At 38.0% G+C, this 23194-nt stretch overlaps 1 protein-coding gene across 1 annotated transcript in view; it reads left to right on the forward strand.

The window, feature by feature from the left end:
- Ndufs4 (NADH:ubiquinone oxidoreductase subunit S4) overlaps positions 1-23194 on the forward strand; it is a 108986-nt gene that overhangs the window by 61897 nt on the left and 23895 nt on the right. The window contains exons 3-4 of the mRNA XM_041663790.1: positions 5052-5224; positions 14274-14347. Of these exons, the coding sequence (XP_041519724.1) occupies positions 5052-5224; positions 14274-14347 (247 nt within the window). The remainder of the gene's footprint in view (positions 1-5051; positions 5225-14273; positions 14348-23194) is intronic.

Genomic DNA, 23194 nt, shown 5'->3' on the forward strand with positions numbered 1-23194 from the left:
AGTGTTTTAGAAAGATCACAGGTAATCAGTATTTTAGTACAAAAGTAGAAATCCATGGAGAATTCCACTAATTCAGGTTAATTTGTAGGTGTTTTATTTGTTTGCTCGTTTGCAAAATATGAGTCACAGGTAGCTCAGCGTGAATTGAGAGAAAAGGGGAATCCCTGAAGACATTCAACATAGGGCTCACAGATCTTTCCAAGTGTTACAGTGCTTGAATGGACTCCTGGAGTTAGCCCACTGCAGTGTGTGTTTGAGAAGAGGTTCTTGTCACTTGCTAATTCTGTTTGCATGAAATGATAGCAACAGAGTGTCAGCGCATTTTACAGGCATAGGAAGTAAGTTTGTCTGGGCTGAGAGTGCATCTGCAGGGACTGGGAATTACAGAGCTCTGTAAGCATTAGGTGTCTCAAGTGTGTGAGCTGCCAAGCCTTTGTATCTTCTGTCCTGCAGCAGCTCACATCTTCTGCAGGCAAAAACAGTGAGTCTGTCAGGACAACTTGTAAGGGCTTCAAAACTCAGAAGCTCCTCGCTTGACTATCAGCTTAAAATTGGGGGCATGTGCCAATAAGAAAGTGCCAGAATTTGAGGGGACATGAAACAATATAAAGTGTAAGCTTTATTGGTTTAATTTTTTGCCATGCATGCATCACAGAATAGAAGTATGAAAAATATATATATATTTCTTATAATCTCATTTTCTGGATGTAAAAGATTAATTGAATGTTTCCTTTCATACAGTTGAAAACAAGCCACGTAGCATAATTTTATTCATTAGAAACTTGGTGCAAAATAGAGGCGTTGATCTGGGATTTGGAGAAGATGCCTGCCTATTAATTTTATAGCATGCTTATAATGAGTGTTTATACTTTAATGCAACTATGATGAGGAAATATGATCTTAATCTGGGACTAGAAAGATGGCTCAGCAGCTAAGACTGAGAATTATTCTCCCCGAAGACCTGAGCTCACGTTCCAGCATCACATGTAGCTCACAACTTCCTGTAACTCCAGCTCCAGGAGATCCGACCTTCTCTTCTGGACTTTTCCAGCGCCTGCACTCACATCTATCTGCAGACACACACACACATGATTATAAATAGATCTTCTTAGAAAATATATTAGCGTAACAATAGAAAATAGTAAACAGTTAACTAAATGGCAGTTACAAAAGAAGAAATAAACAGTGAGGACCTCCCACAGAGCCATGTTACTTCATGCTCTAAGTAGAGGACTGTGCTTTAGAAAGTCACTCCTTAAAATGTTAACATTTGGGCTGGGAATATACCTTAGTAATAGAGTTCTTGCCCAGCCATGTGTGATGCCTTAAGTTCAATTCCCAGCCCCTCCAAAAACAAAAAACAAAAACCTATGTGCATGTGCACTTGTGTGTGTGTGTGTATGTGTGTGTGTGAGTGTGTGTGTGTGTGTGTGTGTGTGTTGAGCACACACATTGTGCCATGCTGGAGATTTAGTCTGTCCCTTATAAGTGCTAAGCAAACAGTGCCTCAAAAATAAAAAAGTTATGATTTTATTTAAATTGAACATAACAATTAAAAATTACCAATTAGAGCAAGTGGGGTATCTCAATTGGGTGAGGTACTTGGACTCAGACTTAATGACTTGAGTTCAAGTCCCAGATCACTCAAATGGAGGGAGAGAGCAAATTCCTGAGAGTAATCCTCTGACCTCCAGAAGTGCGCTGAACCTGCGCTCTCTCTTCCTCTCTCTTCCTCTCTCTTCCTCTCTCTCTCTCTCTCTCTCTCTCTCTCTCTCTCTCTCTCTCACACACACACACACACACACACACACACAATTTTAAAGCTACCACATATTATTAATGCTTAAGCTTTCTGTGCTAATTGTACTCATTTTCTTGTCTCCTAGATATAAAGCACTTAGTTGCCTTTTATCCTAGATGTAAGAAAACTTAAAAAAACAAACTAATGTCAGTCAGTGCGCATTGGATTTTCCTGTGTGGCTGAGAAGATGGCTTAAGGGAAAAAGTGCTTTGCGACAACTGTGTGAGCTGGAGTTCAGATCCCTCCACATCAAACTCGGCAGGGTCACTGGAGAGTGGGGGCGCAAGACCCCAGAGCAAGCGAGCTAGCTTAAGTAGCCACGTCAGTGAGTTTCAGCTTTAGTGAAACTGAGAAAACTACCTGATGTGCACACAGGCACTCCACACAGTACACACAAGAAATCCTGTTATCATGTAAACATGTTTCTGCATTATTTTGGTAATTTCTCTAACTATGTAAGCTGTAACAAAATAGCCATGTCTCTTGGTACAGCTAGAAAGATATTGTGCTAAGCAGGGAACTGGGTACTCACTGAATTAACAAAGAATTGTTCTTTTAATCTCAGCACAGATGTGAGCTGTGTTTCCTACTGTAGCTCTTTGGTTCATAGCATTAATAGACACACTACAAGTGAACAGCCTTCATAGAGGATACATGACACTGAAACAAAACTAACAGTACCAGAAACAGGTTACATGATAGAACCGTTTCATTCTCTTTCTTAATTGTAAGCCGTTATTCAAAAGTTTCTATATGAACTTTTCCCCTCCTTTAATGGTCCTGGGAATTGAACTCAGGGCCTCACATATGGGAGGCAAGTGTTCCACCCTATTCCTAATGATTTTAAATATTTTACTTAAAAGAAGATATAAATGGTTGGGGATTGAGATGCTGAATGGGTAAAGTTCTTGGCCCTGAGTTCAGATCTCAAAAGCCATATAAAAGCCAGACATGTCCGCATACACCTATATCCCAGCTCTGGGAAGAAAAAGGAAGAAGGAGCGTTGGGACTTGTTAGCCAGCCAGTATAGCCAACAGGTGAGATTCCAGTTCAGCGAAAGACCCTGTCTCAAAATAAGATGAAGACTTGTGAAATCAATACCGACTCCTACGTTCCCCTGACCCCCCCCCCCAAAAAAAAAACACCAAATAGGAATGATATGATGAACCCTGATATGATTCTGATGGGTTACTATGATAGGGTGACCTACTACTAACTGTAGATTTAAACTCAAACTTATTTCATTATTGTGTGCACTGACTGCTACTATGTTTGGTGAATGTGTTTAATCTAGAACATCAAAATTCTATGCATTCTCCCAGTGAAGCATTTGTTAGTGGATAAATGTGTAAAAACTGAAAGAGATTACAGGTGTTTACAGTTGTATTGTCTCTGAAGTTGGGCACCTTTGGCATACCTTCCCACCTTATGGCATACCTTTACAGGATTTTTGTGTTACTCTTTCAGTCATTCACCATAGGGAGAGAAAACACTAAAGCTTTTTTCTTTTGTGTACAGTTTCAGACTTTGCCCAGTGGTGAGCAGTTTGACATAAAAACCACTGACTGGGTTTTTTTTTCTATTTAAAATTTAGTGATTGTGTCTCTTTATTAAAAATTGCATTTATATTTTTACATATTGTATTTATATAAATATATGTATTTCTCTTTTGTCTGATACCAGAAATTTGGGGGAGTTCTGATGGAATCACCAGATGCTATCAGAGATGTCAGAATCCCCCTTAGGTTTGTTAGTCTCATTAATGAAAGAATTCAAAAATCTCAGGGACAGTTTAAGCTAGCCTTTAAAAGAGAAACCCCAGGGCAGCAAGCTGTATACCTTCATAGCAGCCAGGAGGAGGGAAATAGAGAAGAGGAAAGGTCATGGCATTTGAGTTAAGGCAGCATGGAGGTCAGTCACATGATGGACAAGCAGTCACTTCTCAGTGACAGGAGCTTTAGAGAAAGACTTAAAAATTCCAAAGTACCCCTGGGCATGGTGGCATACACCTTTAATCCCAGCACTCAGGGAGGCTAGTAGCCTAGCCTACAAAGCAAGTTCCAGAATAACCAGGCTACACAGAGAAACCCTTTCTACAAAAACAAATTCAGAGTACCAAAGAAAGCAAACATAGGCTCTGGCAACCATCTAGAAGAGAATCAGGAAAAGTTAGACCTTCCTGAGTTCTCACTCAGAACCTCTTGATGACTCCCTATAGGTACTACACTAGGGGATAGGAATTCTGGAAAGGAAAATTTATCCCTAATAAGCACTAATTACTCCTCCTGTCTCTTTAACTTGACTTAAGGTGAACCCACACCAGAGGGATGGTCCCTTGGCAAGGTGATTGGCTGGTATCATGTGATGTGGGATTCCCCTCTGTATGCTATGAATATGTTTTATTACCACTGGTTAATAAAGAAGCTACTTTGGCCTGCAGCAGGGCAGAATATAGGTTCGCAGGAAAACTAAACTGAATGCAGGGAGAAAGAAGGCAGAGTCAGGCAGACTCCATGTATCTGCCAAAAGAGAAGACACCAGAATCTTACCTGTAAGCCACAGCCTCGTGGCAATACACAGATTAATAGAAACGGATTAATTTAAGATGTAAGAGCTAGCTAAGAATATGCTTAAACCATTGGCCAAATAGTGTTGTAATTAATATAGTTTCTGTGTGATTATTCGGGTCTGGCGACTGGGAAATGAACTCACAGTCTCCGTTTACAACCATGAAATTAATTCTTAAGGGAGGAGTCAAGGCAGATTTCATTCTTTTGGCTAGAAGGTAACAACTTTCCCGTAATGGGCCTTTTATGCTTCTGTAACATCTGTTATCCCTTATCACAAAGTAAGAATGCAGCATTGTCTACACACTCCTCAGAAATGACCATGGTGCCTTCAGAGGTGGAAGCAGGGGGAAGCTATTGGATACAAGAGAGTCTATCAAAGAAAGGACGGGATAGCATGATGAACTGTTGATAGTTCAGTGCTTAGCCACTTGCTTGGCCTACAAAAGGCCTCAGGTTCAATCTGTACAAAGGAAAGAAAAAAAATTTGATAGCCCCTCTTTCACTGTACCCCAAAACTAATTCTCACCTTTACTATTTACAGATAGCACAGTGGAGATTCATAAAATAAAATATCAGGGTAAACAAATCAGAAAAAAAGCATATAGAGGTGGGAAGTGGGAAAGGTGCATCAGTCGCTATGCAGGGGTTCAAAGATGTTTACTTTCTTATTCTTCCTCAGGATATCACCACTTTAACTGGTGTTCCAGAAGAGCACATAAAAACCAGAAAGGTCAGGATCTTTGTTCCTGCTCGCAATAACATGCAGTCTGGAGTAAACAACACAAAGAAATGGAAGTTGGAGTTTGATACCAGAGAGAGATGGGAAAATCCTTTGATGGGTTGGGCATCAACGTGAGTACTCTGAATTTTTTTTTCGGATTTTCTGTTAAAAATAGTAAATTTTTTTGTAAAGAAAACACTAACTTTTCTTAGAGCTAGTAAGCTTGTGAAAATCCTTTTTAGTACAGTTAGATTTTATTACAACCAAAAACATGGAATTATATATATTCTTTTATATATCTGTAGTCGTGTTCATATGTATTTGGGACATAACGATAAACTGCAGAAGTACTATTTTTGGATACTGTTATAAGACAGCATTCATAAATGATATGAATACTAGTTGAAAATACTCTGGGAGTGATAGCAATAGTTTGGTGACACTAAGTGGTCTTTGTTTTGGTTTGGTTTTTAGTTTGTTGAAGCAAGCTCTCACTGTGTCGCTCTGGTCAGCCCAGAACTTGCTATAGACCAGATGGGCCTCGGTGTTGTGGCCGTGCTACCATCTATTTCCTTAGTGTGCCATCATGCCCAGCTTCGATTTATTTTTAAATTCAAATAATATTCCTGCATGACATTTATTTGTTTATCAGAAGTATCGAACAGAAATCAGAAATTAGGTAATTTTGAGGGATACCTGTAATTTCCTGAGATTTTAGGATTAAGATTATAAATTAATTATAAAGTAATTTTTAGAACATAGTGGAATAAATTTTAGAAGACATCGTTTTCTGTTGCTGTATTCTGGAAACTTTTTATTAGATATTCTTCAATATTAAAGTTTTTATAGAATTATATTGAGCAAATTATATAAAACATAGTTTCCAAGAGTTGGTATCTTATATTTTATATTTCATGGAGTCTTTTGTAAATCATGTTTTTCCAGTGGAAATTTAGAAGATAATTCTTTATCCATACCTACTGGTTAGAATCTTATAATCATTCTTTTGAGTTCTGTGAGATTTTAGTGTGTTCATCTGTTCCTGGAATTCACATACAAATGCATCTCTAGCAATAACAGATCCTGGTTCAGCATTGATACCTTTTATATTTTAGGTTGTTTTTGATGAAAACACTTTAGATAAGTGGCCAATACATATAATACCTGAGTTTTGAAGAATGGGGCAAAAGATAAGGAGTTTGAAACCAGCCTGGGTTAAAACAATGAGACACTATGAAAAAGGAAAAAAACGAGTTGGGGTGAGGAAGGGAAAGAGAGAAGAAAAGGTTAAATTTTGTGAAATTTACACACAGACACACACTCACACACACAGATGTATTTATACCATCACAACATGAATGACTGAGGCATCAACAATAGCAAGATTAATAATAGAATAAACATAAAATGTATATACACTTTATATGAAACAGTCTTCAAATAAAGACCTAAAGAGAGAGAATCCTGTGTATTCTTATGCTTAGATTTGATGATGTATAGACAGTTGTGTAAAGGTATGCCTAGACTAAGGAGCTGTGATCTAATTAATGGTAGTAACTTAGCTTTCTTTAAGTTTTCATCTGTAGCCCGTGTCTTCAGGGATACATTCCTTTTCTCTAGGTATAACAGTCACCTCTAGAACGAATATTTCATAATGACGTCAGAGGAAGGTCAGAAACTTCTAATAAATACAGCCTGCTTCAGGATAGAAGGGCAAGAAAGGGCCAGAGAGACCTGACTGCTGCTAAAACATTTTCTCAAATGCCAGATATCACACTTTGTGTAGTGTCTTAAGCCTCATCATTTGGTTTAGTAAGTACATTTCACTTTGCTATGCTTCTGCAAATACCCTCCAGTTGTCATCATCATAGCTTTCCATCTAGAAATATCACACTTTGATTCTGAAATTCTGATTACTTAATTAATATATGGTTTGGAAATTACACACTCTCCATGCATTAGGAGGTAAAGTTCTTTTCAGAATAGTTTCTTCAAAGTAAAGTGTGTCTTTCAAATAAGAGAGCTTTTATATAGTTGCTTTGTCTACACTGTTGTTTTGCATCTTAAATATTTTTTAAAAATTGGTTCTCTTTGCTGTCATATTAAGAAGTAACCAAAATTAGCTTGAAAAATATAGTATGAAGACCCATGACTGATTTGTTTTACCAAAGCAGGAACTGTCACATTTGCTGATATCAGAATCGTTAGTTTTTCAATGTTTAGCTTCTCTTTTTTTTTGGGGGGGGGGGGGGTAGGGGGTGTCAACGCTGACTGTCCTTGAACTTGCTTTGTAGAGCATGCTGGCCTCGAACTCACAGAGATCCGCCTGCCTCTGACTCCCAGGTGCTGGGATTAAGGGCATATACTACCACTGTCCAGCAAATGTTTGTCTTCTTAATAACAAAAAAAAATAGTACATAAAATTATTGTTATACAGTGAGTTTTGACTTCTTTTGTGACATATTTTAAACCTTTTTGTAAAACTGTTGATATTGGAAGGTGAACTTTTTGTACTTATAAGTTTATTATTTACAAAATTTTCATCTTGGGTTGCAGAGATGGCACAGTGGTTAAGAAATCTTTAAGAAGATCCAAGTTTGATTCACACTGTGTGACTCACACTTTGTAACTCCAGCTCCAGGGTAGTCTGACACCTCTGACTTTTATGGACATCTGCTTTCATGTGCACATACCTCCATATGAACACACATGCATACACATAATAATAAAACTAAATCCTAAAATTTTGTATCTCAAATTAATGGCTTCACCATAATTTGGGTTCTCAAATCTACCTATATGTTATCATTATATATCTAAGATTAGCATGTTGAGTGTAGGAAAATACTTAAAGCCTAGTTCTATATATGTCTGTAAGTTTATAGTTGTGTGCAGATGTGGTACCGGGATCAACTCTACGACTTTATTCATGCTGGGTAAATATTCTACATCAAATCCACGTCTTCAGCTTAAAATTTTCATTTTGATGAGAGAACTACTTTAACAGGAAGAAGAAAGTATCTATTGAATTGAATTAATTTTTAGTACTGATAGGCCATTCTTGAATATGTTGAAAGAGAAACAACCGTAGATCTTATACCTAAAAGACTTCTTTTTCTAAAGACCCAAAATTTTGCCATGTATGTGACCTAGATTTGATGAATTTCCCACCTAGTAAATTGGCCTTTGGTTTGAATCTGCCATATGACGTAACATGGAGGATTAACAGGGACCTAGTTCCAATGGGGAAGAAATTTTACACTTAAAAGCTCAAGGAACTTGACATAGCACCTAGAAAGAGAATCTTTGTGTTTGTTTGGAGATCCTTTTCCTGACTTGCAATTAATGCACAAACAGAAAAGACGCTGATTCCTAAAGTAGAGCAGTGCTAACAGAAAGGGCAGTTCTGCAGTTCTGATAGTGTCACAACAGAAGCTTCATCCCAGATCATCTGTCTGTCTATCTATCTATCTATCTATCTATCTATCTATCTATCTGCTTGATCCAGTGGAGGCATATAAGGAGGTTGCTGTGTAAGTAAGCTAATGAACATAGTTTTGGTTTTAAATGTAGTTTTCATTGTTACCTATTTGTACTATTTTATTTAAAAAAAATAATTTTTGAAAGCCTACTTTCTAACAATAAGTGTTCCTTGATGTTTGTTTTTAAGATTTTAAAATTCTCATTTTTAAATACTGTATTGACATTTTATATCTGAATGGCAAGCTTCTTATGCTCTTTTAATTACCTGAGTCTTTTAAATGTTAGAACTCAAAGGTAAAAGATTTATCTTTATGTAAACTTGAAAAGTATTATAAGATATAAAAATCATCATAAGTTTGACCCAGGGTTTTTACAGTATAAATCTCCTTAAACCAACAGAGAAGCATAGTGGGGCCAAAATAAACATTCCTTGTCATTTAATAGTACAGCTAGTTGGATATTAAACTCATAGATTTCTTTCTTTTTTGATACTTATTTAATGTGTGCATGTGTATGAATGTGAGATCATGTCATCAAGTTTGGCAGCAAGCACCCTCAACTACTGAGCCATCTCATCAGAGAAGTATCAACTTGTCATTTAGTTTCTAGAAACAAGTATTTTGTTTCATGTCACGTGGGCATGGAAGGCCCTCTCATTTAAGCAGAGGTATTCATGAATTTTGATGTTGTTAATTCTTTTGTTGCCTCATTATCCACATAGTATGCTTGACCCATAATAACATAATAATGTGCACATGATTCGTAGGCTTGTCATTAGTCCTTTGGCTTATCAGTTAGTAAATAGTATTGTCTGTGCCATCCTTTCCTTTAGCACTGTTTGACTTCATTACTTTTAAAGTTTGTTTGAATTATTTGGATCAGTTTTGTAAATTCTTTAAGTATGGCCTACTTCTCTTTATTGGCTTTTGTGAACAAGTAAATGAGTGTTTGTAGTTGTAGATGGTAGTAATCTGGATACAGAGAATTATTGGCTAGTCCTCTCCTGCCTTCTATCCATCCACTATTGTGCACATACTTACTATCTCCACAGAAGAGAACTCAGTCAATATAGAATGTATTTTTGTGGATTTTTTTCAGTGTTTATAGGCATATATGTGGCTTTGTAGGTCTCCTGGTCAGATTTGATAGCACTCGTTTCAGGATTGGGAAACTGATTGATGACATGTTCACCCACACAGAAGAAGCTGATAGATTAACACAAGGTAGAGTGAGGTCATAAACCTCCAAAGTCTGCCCTAGTGTCCTGCTTCCTCCAGAGGCTTCTACTCCTAAGGGTTCCCTAGTCTCCCCACACATGGCACCAGCTGGTGACCAGAGATGCAAATATGTGAGTCTGTGGACGGGCATCTCTCGGCCAGACCTCTGCACTTAGCATTCTTTTCTTGTCAGAGGTCATTGAAGAAAAACTCTCAGTACAAGAAGGCTTTGTAGATAATTTATGGAGTCATAACTCCATTAAGTCAATACTTGTTAGATATTTATGATAATTTTCATACATTTATGTTAAAATTCTAAAGGTCTACAAAATGACTCTTTTAAAAAACACCATAAAGAACAAGGAAATGTATTAATATATCCACATTGAGAAACAGCATGTCTAATATCCTAGAAGCGTTTAGCCTATTTTTGTATTTATTTTATATAATAATGTTCTGTGATTGGTGTTTTTGAACAACATTGTATTTACAGGATGCATCCATGTTAGTACCAAAGCAACACTTTGGTTTCAGTTGGACTTTTTACATGTAATCTGAAGTGAAGAATCTCATTTGGATCTTTTAATGAATGTGTGACTTCCTGATATTTTACTTAACCTTTAAAACAATAGGTATTGATTTATAATCAAATTAGTTTATATCGTGGAGTATTAGTAATACACTAATTCTGATCCTTACTTGTCTTGAATTAATGGCAGCACCTCTGTAGAGTTTTGTTCTGATAGATAGTCATATTCACTGGAACCAGTGAAGGATTGATTTTTTTTGTTTGTTTGTTTATTTGTTTTTTGTTTTGTTAGCTTTGCCTTGTGGGGGCATGGCTTAGTTCTGAAACTCACTATTTTAGGTTTAAAAGACATAGTCTTTCTGGCTTTCCAGTGGAGAGTACAAGGTGCTCACAAGTCCTGACTTGTTTTAGCCTGAAGTGGACAGCTGCTGAAATCGCTATTCAGTTTTTTTTTCAGTCTTCCCAGACCTGTCCATTCATACACAGTACAAAAGTTTACTGCTCTATAGATTTCCCGCTTCACAGATTTCACCCCGTGTGTCCAGATGCTCTGCTAGTTGGACTGTACTTGATCTTCAAATTTCTTGTGTTGACAAGCTATGTCTTTTTGCTTGACTTCTCTTTGTTCCTATCTGTCTAAACTAGAGAATTCCTAAGGGCAACTGTGAAACTGAATTCCTATATAGTTTGTTTTCAGAGAGGGCAGAATTCTCTCCAGTTATTTCTGCTTCTGGTCTCTCTCTTGAAGTTCTACTAATAAGAACTCAGAGAGAGAAATTGGGGTTCAGCCTGAAGATCCAAAAAGCAAAACAGCCAGCCAGTGGTTGGCTCTTACCTCTACCTCAGTCCGAAATGGTGATTCTGCCTCCAGGAATCTCAGAATGAGATGTGTCTGAAAGCTGTCTCCTCCTGTTTTATACTACTCTCTAGGGCTGGGATTAAAGGTGTGTACCACTGGGATTAAAAGCATACACCACCCGGTTTCTATGGCAACTAGTGTGGCTTCTGGGATTAAAGGTGTGCGTACCACTGCCTGGTATGTAAAAGTGACCAGTGGGGCTGTTTTTTTACTCTCTGATCATCAGGCAATCTTTATTTATTAAAATACAAATGAAATGCCACTACACTCTGTCATCCATTTTTTTCTGTTGAGAGTTTATAATTGCTATGCATGTATTTATTTGTTAGTCAGGTACACTTACTAAGATACAGGTTTCTTTATCATTACTGACTTGGAACCTCAGTAGTTGAGAATTGAGCAAATAGAGTATCAAAGTATAAATAGAAATATAAAGATTGAAAGACACAGGGTATAAGAGATTTCATGGAAAAGATTTGTACTCAAACTGAGCCATGAGATGATTGCAGTGGATTTCCACATGTAGAGATGCTGGGAGAGTATTCTCAATGGGAGGAACAACTGCACTGTTGGGCAGGTGCAGGCTGTGTGTTCATAGAAACAAGTCTAATTTGACCAGTTGGTTACTTATGAGGGGATAATTTAAAATATCTGGAAAGCCTTCTGACCATACTATACAGGGGCTTAAATGGTAAGGAGGTGGAAACCACCACAGTGGATGATAGAAACTGTTTGGAGTTTTGGCTTGGCACTAGATTTGGGAAATAAATAACTGGAAGATAAATGTGGTAACATGTTAAATGGTGGGGTGGAATCAAATAAAGGAGACAGAAAGATTAAGATCTTGGTAGCAATATTACCTAGAAAGAATTATAAAATATAAGACATGAAGGAGGAGAATGATAAACCAGCTGGAAGAATGAGTGCTTGTTAACAGTTTTACCATTTAACCTACGTGTAGTTCTTTATACAGCACGTAACTAAAAAGCTCTGTCACCTTTGGAGGAAATGGATCTGTTCTCTTGATTTCTGAGGTCTCTCTCCCTCTTCCTCTCTCTACCTCTCTCTCCCTCTCACAAGCATACACACACACACACACACACACACACACACACACACACACACTATTCTGAATGAAGCCAGTGTGTATGTTGAAACTCTTCAAATCACTTGGTCATATTTATATTATCACTTCTGAAGATTACTAGTTTATTTAACTATCAACTGTGAAACCACATATACCTTGGAAAGTAGTATCACTACAAAAACATCATTCGATTTTAGAACTAATATAACTAGTTTAAAAGGGGAATTTAGTATAGGAATCCAGGCTTATAGGGATCATAGGATTCCCAGACTTACAGTTTATGACCAGAACTTCATCAGCAGCCTGTGGGGCTTCAGCTCAGGGAGAGCTACTTGAGCTCTCTGCTTATGTCATATATCTTTCAGATGTCCAGGTTGCCCAGAGTATTTCTCCTTTTTCTTCTCAAGATAGGGGGCATAGAGTGCAGGCTAGTCTTGATTCTCCATCCCAGAGTATTGCAATTACAGGTATCTGCCTCCCATATTTAGTTTTATTCAGTTCTAGGGATTAACCTAGGGTTTCTTGCATCTAGTCAAGAACTGTATGTACCAGCTAAGCTATGTTCCTAGCCCCCCACTTCCATAGTTTTGAGTAAGTTTCCAGAGAATGTCATATTCATCTGAGAGATTTACATTAAACATTTATAGCAAACATGGTTATACTTTTATAAACATCAATATAAGGGATGTCAAGTCTCAGAATGTTTGTTCTTATTTTATAGACCTTTCCCTTAAAAGAACATTATTAGTAATGAAGTTTTGTTGAGAGAAGGTTCAGTTTTCAGGATTTGTATTATGTGGATGCTTCTTAACTACAATGGGGTTACTGTCCCAGCAAACCCATTATAAATAGAAAGCATCTTGAGTTGAAAATGTTTCCTACTACTAACCTATTGGACATAGTAGTTTAGTGATGCAGTTGTTTACACTGTGGCCCAACATGGCTAACTGTTTCATTGCTGTTGCTCATCATTCAGGTGAACATTTAAAATGTGAAAAATAGTTCCTTGGGCCCAATGGTCTGACTCACTGGGTAAAATCAACTCCTGTAAGTGGTCCTGTGACCTCCACATGTACTGTACATTCACAATGTACAAACATGAATACAAACTCAAATACTTTTAAAAGAAAAATATTTTCTGTTGTTATATATTGCTCTGTCACCATCATAAAGTTGAAAATCTTAGGTAAAATTATCATAAACTAGGGGCTGTCTGTACTGGCAATTCTACTCGGCAGTAAATTTCTTGATATTGAAGTTTCTAAGGTCAGTTTGGGAATCTTCTGGGGTTTTTTTTTTATTTTTTATTATTTTTTTTAATATTTATTTATTTATTATGTACACAATATTCTGTCTGTGTGTATGCCTGAAGGCCAGAAGAGGGCAACAGACCCCATTACAGATGGTTGTGAGCCACCATGCGGTTGCTGGGAATTGAACTCAGGACCTTTGGAAGAGCAGGCAATGCTCTTAACCTCTGAGCTATCTCTCCAGCCCCCTCTTCTGGGGTTTTTTAATTCAAAACTTTACACTGCCCTTTTAATAGAGTTTAGTAGACCTTAGTAAAGAGAACTTAAATGTTTTTGAAATTATGGTTTTTATTATTAGATAATGCATACTAGAAAAATCAGACTTAATACAGAAATAAAGTATTTTCAGAGATTATTACAAATAAAATATTGTCATAATTTTCTTGATATTAAACCAACTGTCTATTTTCTTTTTTTTTAATATTTATTTATTTATTTATTATGTATACAATGTTCTGTCTGTGTGTATGTCTGCAGGCCAGAAGAGGGCACCAGACCTCATTCCAGATGGTTGTGAGCCACCATGTGGTTGCTGGGAATTGAACTCAGGACCTTTGGAAGAGCAGGCAATGCTCTTAACCACTGAGCCATCTCTCCAGCCCCCCCAACTGTCTATTTTCTAAACACTGCATTTAAAACTTTGATTGTCTTGCAGCCAAGGCTTACTATTAAATCATGGGCATTCTTTCTTCTAGGGCTGATCCCCTCTCCAACATGGTTTTAACCTTTAGTACCAAAGAAGCCGCAATTGCCTTTGCAGAAAAAAATGGTAAGTAAGATTCCTTTCTTTCTAAATCAAGATAAAATTTTTGTGTTTTTAACCTTGAAACCATTTAAGAATTTGAAGTGTGGACAGATACTTAGCTGGTCATTCACTCTCCACCAAGCCAGAGTTTGATCCTTGACGCTCACATGATAGAAACAGAGAACTCTCCCAGTTGTGCTTTGACATCCATGTGCATGCTTCAGTGTATGTTTGCACACATGCACACACACAATAAATAAATGTGAAGAAAACATTCTTTAAGTAAATGAAATTTGACCTGAAAAAAAAAATCTTTCTGTATATCTAACCCAGTGGTTTTTAGGTTTGTTTCTACATCAAAAATTCTCTCTGCGCTGATGATTAAATCTAAAATGGAATGTCCAGTGTTACATGAAAGATCAATTTACATTGAAATAAAGATAGAGAATAAGATCATTGGCTAATACTTACCTTGTTTTTGAATCTTCCTGAAAACATCCCTAATATTTAGTTAATTAAGCTCTGATTGCATATCTCATGAGGTGGTCTGTTCCAGTTGTGACATTTCACTGTAACAGGCTTTCTTCTTTTGACCTAAAATCTAATGTCTGTTATTCTACCTGATAGCCTTTTAATTACTTGAAGGGAATTACCTGCTCTCATATTCATTCTAAACTGTCCTTTAAGCTTAAATGATTACATTTGTTGCTTTAGTAGATATGACAGGTCTGATACCAAACATAATTTCAACAGTACATTACATTTATGCAGCATAATAATATATTGAAACTTTTGGAAAAGCAATAATACATATTAGTTTGTGGTGATCTTGCTGTAAACAAAATTTTTAAATTATTATCAAAAATAATTTTCTATTAATAAGTCTGTAATATACTGTACTGAAAAGGAGGCATTACGGTTATATCAATCTATATGCTATTCCATTTATGAAATTATGTGTTAAATTTCATAGTGGCCTTAATGTGTTTTCATAGTTAAGAGTACTTGTAATGAACTGGAGAAGTGGCTCAGTGGTTATTATAGGCTCTCAGGAATGACTGCTCTTCCAGATAACCCAGCTTCTATTCCCAGCACCCACATGGTGGCTCATAGCTATCTGTAACTCATGCATGTAGTGTTCAGATACACACACACACACACACAGGCAATACACATAAAATAAAAATAGTATGTATGAAATAGAACTGTCAGGTGTTCACCTGAAATGTTGTAAGTAATTGGTAATGTTTGTCTCTGACCCATACCTCCCTCCCTGCACCTGGCATCCTTGCAGTTTGTGTCTTTTACACTTAAATGCAATACTTATATCTGTAACTGAATGAATGTATTGGATTTGACAGTGCATATGTTGTGTGACTTTTCTTGGGGAAAATGTCAGCCAGTGACTATTCCCCCAGATTAGGCACCATCAACAGACCAAAGAAGCTATTGCTCCTGAATCTCCCTTAGTGTACGTTCATTGGGTGGATACTTCAAGGGAGCTGAATGACTAGAAGGCCCACCCATCCTGGGTGCCTCCTGCCTGGTTTGTAGGCAGCTCCACTGAAGAGTCTCCCCAGTAACCCATGAGTCTTATAACTTTCTGAGCTTCCTGTTTCCTTGACTTCCTGAGCTTCTTTCCTCCTTCACAATGGAACAATTGAATTTGAAGGAAATAGCTAGACAACATGTTAGGAAATATCCTAATTTTAATATAAAAAGATATTTAAGTTGTAGTTGTGCCATTTGGATTTCAATCTATATTTGTTATCCTTTGAATTAAAAGATAATATATACACCTTAAGTACATTATTAGTATAAGGTATTATATGTGAAAAATTTGTGTTATCTAATATATTTGAAGTACAAATCTGAAAGCACTATAAATGTTTTCTAGAATATTTGTTTTACTTCCTTATTTAGCACTACATAGCCTATAATTAAAAGTCTAAAGTCAGGATTTGGGGTACATAGGATAATGGCAGGGCATATACTGAGCATTCCCTGGGTTCACAACCAAACTAATCTGAGTCCATGGCTGGTCATTGTGACTTTGTAATTCTGTTTCCGTACATATAATGAGAATTGCTGTGAGGATTAAATGAGTTGATAAATAGCAAGTAATTAGATAGGAGCTGACACATTATGTATAAATATATCTTAGGTTGTTAGTAATAGACCAAAAACTTTTCTTCAGAAAGGTTTCTTAAGTGTGCTCTCCTTGGACACTTTTTGGCCAAGTTTTAAATTTCTTTAGATGTGAAATTGTTGTCAGCACAACCATATTACTACTTTGTTTCAAGATAGCATTTCTGTATTTTAATTAAACAGTTCTATTAATGTTTTCCATCCTTTCAGCCTTCTATACTTCATGTCTCACACCTTGAAAATTACTCATCTGGGGTTTGTATCATGACTTCAATAACAGGAAATCTAATTAAACTGTTAAATCCCTAGCTAGCCTTTCTCTAAGCCGTCACAAGGCATATATAACTACGGTTGCTATGTGAATTGCAGGTGTGAAGTAGAAACTGCTGCTATTGAAATCAGGTGATTCTCTAATTTGATTTACCTCCCCAGGAAAGAAAGTCGAGTATCAAAGTCAGTAGGAAATGTAACTTGGGAAAGGTCAGCAGAGAGTGACTGAGAAAACTGCACTCAGAGTGGAGGGAAGTCTCAGTCTGCAGCAGTGCAGACGTTAGAGCCACTGCAGCGCTTTCACCAGGCCTGACACATACTCACATCCTGTTCCCAGGGAAATTAGGGTTTTCTCTGTAGGCTCAAAAATGTAAAGCTTTGCTGGATAATGGATAATGCCATTCCTTATATTCAGTGTGGTACTTGTGATCTGTTATGTGTCTTTAACAGTTAGCATTATGCATCTTTAAGTAGGGAAGTCCTACTTTTTTCATGTTCGTGGAAGCAAGGTGCCTTAGTCACTGCATGACCCAAGGCAAATACGTACAAAAGAAAGCATTTAATTGGGGGATACTTATCGTTTAAGAGGTTTAGCCCATTATCATCATGGCAGGAGCATGGCAGCAGGCAGGTTTGGTACTGGAGAAATAGCTGAGAGTTAACTTTTTTTTTTTTTATTGAGAAAAGGAAAAAAAAGTTTCAGCCTCCTCCCAGCCTCCCATTTCCCTCCCCCTCCTCCCACCCCTCTTCCCCTCCCCCCACTCCTCTCCCCCTCCCTCTCCAGTCCATAGAGCAGTCAGGGTTCCCCGCCCTGTGGAAAGTCCAAGGTCCTCCCCTCTCCGTCCATGTCTAGGAAGGTGAGCATCCAAACCGGCTAGGCTCCCACAAAGCCAGAACATGAAGTAGGATCAAAACCCCGTGCCATTGTCCTTGGCTTCTCATCAGCCCTCATTGCTTGCCATGTTCAGAGTCCGGCTTTATCCCATGCTTTTTCGGTCATAGTCCAGCTGGCCTTGGTGAGCTCCCAATAGATCAGCCCCACTGTCTCAGTGGGTGGGTGCACCCCTCGTGGTCCTGACTTCCTTGCTCATCTTCTCCCTCCTTCCGCTCCTCATTGGGACCTTGGGAGCTCAGTCCAGTGCTCCAGTGTGGGTCTCTGTCTCTATCTCCATCCATCACCAGATGAAGGTTCTATGGTGATATGCAAGATATTCGTCAGTATTGCTATAGGATAGGGTCATTTCAGGTTCCCTATCAGCTGCCCAAGGAACTAACTGGGGACATCGCCTTGGGCTCCTGGGAGCCACTCTAGGTTCAAGTCTCTTGCCAACCCTAATGTGGCTCCATTAACTAAGAATTGTGCTTCCGTGCTCCCCTATCCATCCTTCCTATATCCCAATCATCCTGTTTCCCCAAGTTTCCCCCATCCTCCCCTTCTCACTTTTCTCTCCCCATCTCCCCTTACCCCCATCCCACCCCACCCCCAAGATCCCAATTTTCTCCCCGGCAATTTTGTCTACTTCCCATAGCCAAGAGGATAACTATATGTTTTTCCTCGGGTTCACCTTCTTATTTAGCTTCTTTAGGTTCACCAATTGTAGACTCCGTGACCCTTATTTATGGCTAGAAACCAATTATGAGTGAGTACATCCCATATTCATCTTTTTGGGTCTGGGTTACCTCACTCAGGATAGTGTTTTCTATTTCCGTCCATTTGCATGCAAAATTCGAGAAGTCATTGTTTTTTACCGCAGCGTAGTACTCTAATGTGTAGATATTCCACACTTTCTTCATCCATTCTTCCATTGAAGGACATCTAGGTTGTTTCCAGGTTCTGGCTATTACAAATAATACTGCTATGAACATAGTTGAACAAATGCTTTTGTCATATGATAGGGCATCTCTTGGCTATATTCCCAAGAGTGTTATTGCTGGGTCTAGGGGTAGGTTGATCCCGAATTTCCTGAGAAACCGAAACACTGACTTCCACAGTGGTTGCACAAGATTGCATTCCCACCAGCAATGGATGAGGGTTCCCCTTCCTCCACAGCCTCTCCAGCAAAGGCTATCATTGGAGTTTTTTATTTTAGCCATTCTGATAGGTGTAAGATGATATCTCAAAGTTGTTTTGATTTGCATTTCCCTGATTACTAAGGAGGTTGAGCGTGACCTTAAGTGTCTTTTGGCCATTTGAACTTCTGTTGAGAATTCTCTGTTCAGTTCAGTGCCCCATTTTTTAATTGGGTTAATTAGCATTTTAAAGTCTAGTTTCTTGAGTTCTCTATATATTTTGGAGATCAGACCTTTGTTGTGGGGTTGGTGAAGATCCTCATCTTGATCTGCAGACAGAGAAAGAGCTGGGGCCTAGCATGGGCTTTGAAACCTCAAATCCCACCCCCAGTGACACACTTCCTCTAACAAGGTCACACTTCCTTATCCTTCTAATCCTATCAAAGTTCTACTTTTTGGTGACTGAGCATTCAAGTATATGAGCCTATACTGCCATTCTTATTCAAATTACTGTTTCTTTAATAATCAGATATGAACTAACACAGACGAAAATACAAACCCATTAAGACCACGCTGCTTTAGCGACTGTAGAAAGAAGCTGGGTTTGTTTTCTTTTTTCCACACATCTGGTTCTGGTAGCAAGTGGTATGCAGCCTGGGCAGTTAGTCAGCTGTGGGCATTGGATCACCTCACACAGGAAAGAGCTTGTTCTACACTCCTCCAGCACCTCTGCCTCCAGAAGCCACAGTGTTAATGAGAAGGATGCTTTCTGGTAATGGCATGGTACAATTATTTGTCTCCAGTCAACTTTTCCATTTTCTCTAAGAGAAATTTCTCTAAGAGAGGTGGTGGAGATGCACAGAAGGCTGCCGAGTCCAGGTGTAAGTAAATGGCTGAGTGTTACACAATCCCCATAGCTTGAGGGCTCTTTCCTGGATTCCCCAGCAACCCTCTCCATATGATTTTCTTCTCATAGACCATTGTAAGGGACATAAAAATGAAACTTCTTTCTTCTTTACCTAACATCATTTTATTGTGAGCTAATGCTGTTGAAAGTTAAGTGAACTAATGTCTAAATTACCAGATGTAGGACATTGAAATCCATCAAGCATGTGTGGTATCACACACCTGTAATTCCTGCCCATGTGAATTTGAAGCAGGAAGATTGAGAGTTCAAGATTGTCTCAGAGAGAGGGGGTGGGGAGAGGGAGAGACAGGAGTTTAAAAGCACTAATGTATAGACTGCTGGATTAAGAGGCTAGTAACTGGGATTCTAACTCCACATTGTCTTGCCGCACGGGCTAGCTTGGCCAATCATGCATTACTGCACTTGGTCTTTAATACACGTTTATATTTCATCTTTGAAATGAGAAGGTGGGTTGAATAATTCTCAGAACTTTATATATTAAGGATGTTATTTCATGGGACAACCCTGATCTCATTATTTTCTTTGCATGGAAAAATGTATTTGTGTTGGTAAAGGTGGCTCTGTTGAAAGTAAAATTTTTAAAGGTTCTACATTTGTGAGTAGTATATGCTTACTTTTCAGTAGTATCCAAAAGTCAGAGGCCAAGGTAAAACTCTCACAAAAAAAAGGATAATTTATATATTCAGAAAGTTCAGAGAACTGTATTTTCTTAGTTTTTTCTTTCCCTAACATCTAAATGTTAAATTAAAAAGAGAGAAATTGTAGTTATCATTTCCTGCATAAAGTTATTTATAGAGAATAAGTACAATGAAGAATAAGATGTATAGATCTGCTTGCTTTCCAGACAGGTTTGTTGACCTCTATTGTAATTTGATAACTCAGGCAACAAATGTCCTCATGACAAAAGTTAATATTTAGAAATAGTCATAATCCTCATTAGAATCCCAGGAAACATGAACAGTCATTATTCTACTCAAACTAAGGTGTAGAGACATTAAGTAACATTAAGTAGCAAGTCACATGTTTATAATTTGAACAAATTTTATTTAAAAATCATGGGCCAGTGAGGTGTCTCAGCCAATAAAAGCACTGATAACCTAAATTTAATCCCTGGGACCACAATGATAGAAGGCGAGAACTGACTCCCCCTAAGTTGTCTTCTGATACATGCAGATGTGACCCATGGACACGTGCACACTGAATAAGTAAAAGTGCCATTTAAAAAAAAAGACAGTGGTAGCATGCACCTTTAATCCCAGCACTTGGGAAGCAGAAGCAGGTGGATCTCTGTGAGTTCTAGGCCAGGCTGGTCTACAAAGTGAGTCCTAGCAACAGCCAGGACTGTTACAGAGAAAAACCCTGTCTTGGAAGAAAAAAAATACTATCTATTCATCTGTCTATAGTCCATGCTGGCTTCTCTGTGGTGGGACAGCTGTTGTAGTAGGGACCGTATGGGCCGTGCCTGAAGACTGAAAACAATGATTGCTTGTCCCATGACAGAAAGTTTTCGTTGTCCTCTGCTTTGTCACTTATTTTTGAGGTGCAGGGGATCTCACCTAGGGTCTTAAACATACTAGACAAGTAGCCTGCCAACTGAGTTCTGGTCCCAGACCCTGCTCTTTTTATCATTCTTCCCCAATTCTGGTTCCATTACTACTGGGTAAGCTCTTTTCCTTTTAACATAAAAAAATTAAAGTTTTTTTGAATTAAAATATAATTACATTATTTTCCCTTTCTTTCCTCCAACCCTCCTAAGTATACCGTTTTCCCCTCTATCAAATTCATAGCCTCTGCCTCATTTTTCAAATAATTGTATTTATATATGTAAAAATATACATACATGCATAGTCCATATAATATTACTTGTATGTACATGTTTTCAGGGCTGATCCCTTGGTATTGGATAACTAGGGAACTTTTCCCTACCTATGGAAGACTATTTCTCCTACTCTCAACATACCTTAGTTGCCTACAGTTTTGTTTTTGTTTTTTGTTTTTTCCTTTGAGACAGGGTTTTTCTGTAGCTTTGGAGCCTGTCTTGGAACTAGCTCTTGTAGACCAGGCTGGCCTCGAACTCATAGAGTGCTGGGATTAAAGGCAAGCACCACCACCACTTGGCTTGCCTAGAGTTCTTTATTTAAGGTTGGGGCCTGGTAAAATTTCTTTCTTTCATATCAGCATGTCTGTTGCTATCTTTCTTCAGGTCTTGTTTAGGCGGCCAAGACTTCCTGTGTATAGCTTTCCTGATGTTGCTACGAGACACAGTCTCACTCTTCAGATTTTTTTCTGCTCCCTCTTTCTCAACGTGCCTAGAGACTTAGGTGCAGGAATTGTGTTGGAGATGGCTCATTTGGGACTAAGCACCATTTGTTCTTTGCATTTTGATCAGTTGTGGTTTCTATAATGATCTCCATCTGTTGCAAAGATAAGTTTCATTGTTGAAGGGTGAGAACTACACTTATCTGTGGATAGGGGATAAATATTTAGAATGTAGTTAGGAGTTATGCTGGTTTAGTAAAGTGTTAGCTGTGGATTTGCCTCCAAGATCCATGACTTCACTAGCCTTGAGTAGTTGGCTAGGTTTCCAGTACAAGATATGATTTCCCTTTTATTGAGCAGGCCTTAAATCCAGTTAGAGAGCTGTTGGTTACCCCCAAGTCCTTTGAACTCTTACAACGATCCCTTTACAACTTGTGCCGTGCGGTTGTACATCTCACTTTTTTGCCTTGCAGTTTCAGAACACTCTGTTATACGTCAGTGCTGTGTGGCCAGGCACGTTGGCTAAATGACTATGTACGGCATAGCTTAGATAGTCCTGATACTCAAACAGTAGTATTTTACCCTGCCTATTAAATTGTAAGCACCTACGAGGGAAAACAGAATTTTATTCATTTTTATCTTTAATATGTTCAGTACATATTGGTGAATTTCAGTTAGTATAGTTAGAATTATTTCAGATTCAGTTGCTTTCCAGAAAACAAAGTAATTTGTAAACTGTCCTCCATATCATTTAAATTCTCTAAGTCATTTTAAGTTGCTATTGCTTCTGTCTCATAATAGAAATATTCAAACCTACTGATTAGAAATTCAAAGAAAAAGCTATAGAAAAATGATTAGCAGTCTGTTATGTTTTTAAATAATTTATTTTACATGTGTGGGTGTTTTTTTCTGCATGTATGTCTGTGTACCAAATATGTGTCATGTGCCCTCGGAGGTTCTGGGACTGGGATTACAGATGGTTGTGAGCCACCATGTTGGGGCCCGGAATTGAACCCAGGTCCTGTGGAAGAGCAGCCAGTGATTGGTCTTGTTCATTGAGCCATCCTTTGAGCCCTCATGCCAGTTTCTTTCATAGGAGCAAAGGGAATTTCTCTTTCTTTTGAACTTCGATACGTAAGTCATTGAAAATAAACCTGACAAATAGACTATTCACAGGCCAGAAAGTTGCAAGATTTTATTTTGTAAACTGTGGAATGGAGTAAAAGTTTGGAGTTGGAACACAGGGACAGATTATA

This window comes from Microtus oregoni, unplaced genomic scaffold (genome assembly GCF_018167655.1).
Source record: "Microtus oregoni isolate MIOR12 unplaced genomic scaffold, Mior012 000014F_ref0000157, whole genome shotgun sequence".
NCBI lineage: Eukaryota > Metazoa > Chordata > Mammalia > Rodentia > Cricetidae > Microtus > Microtus oregoni.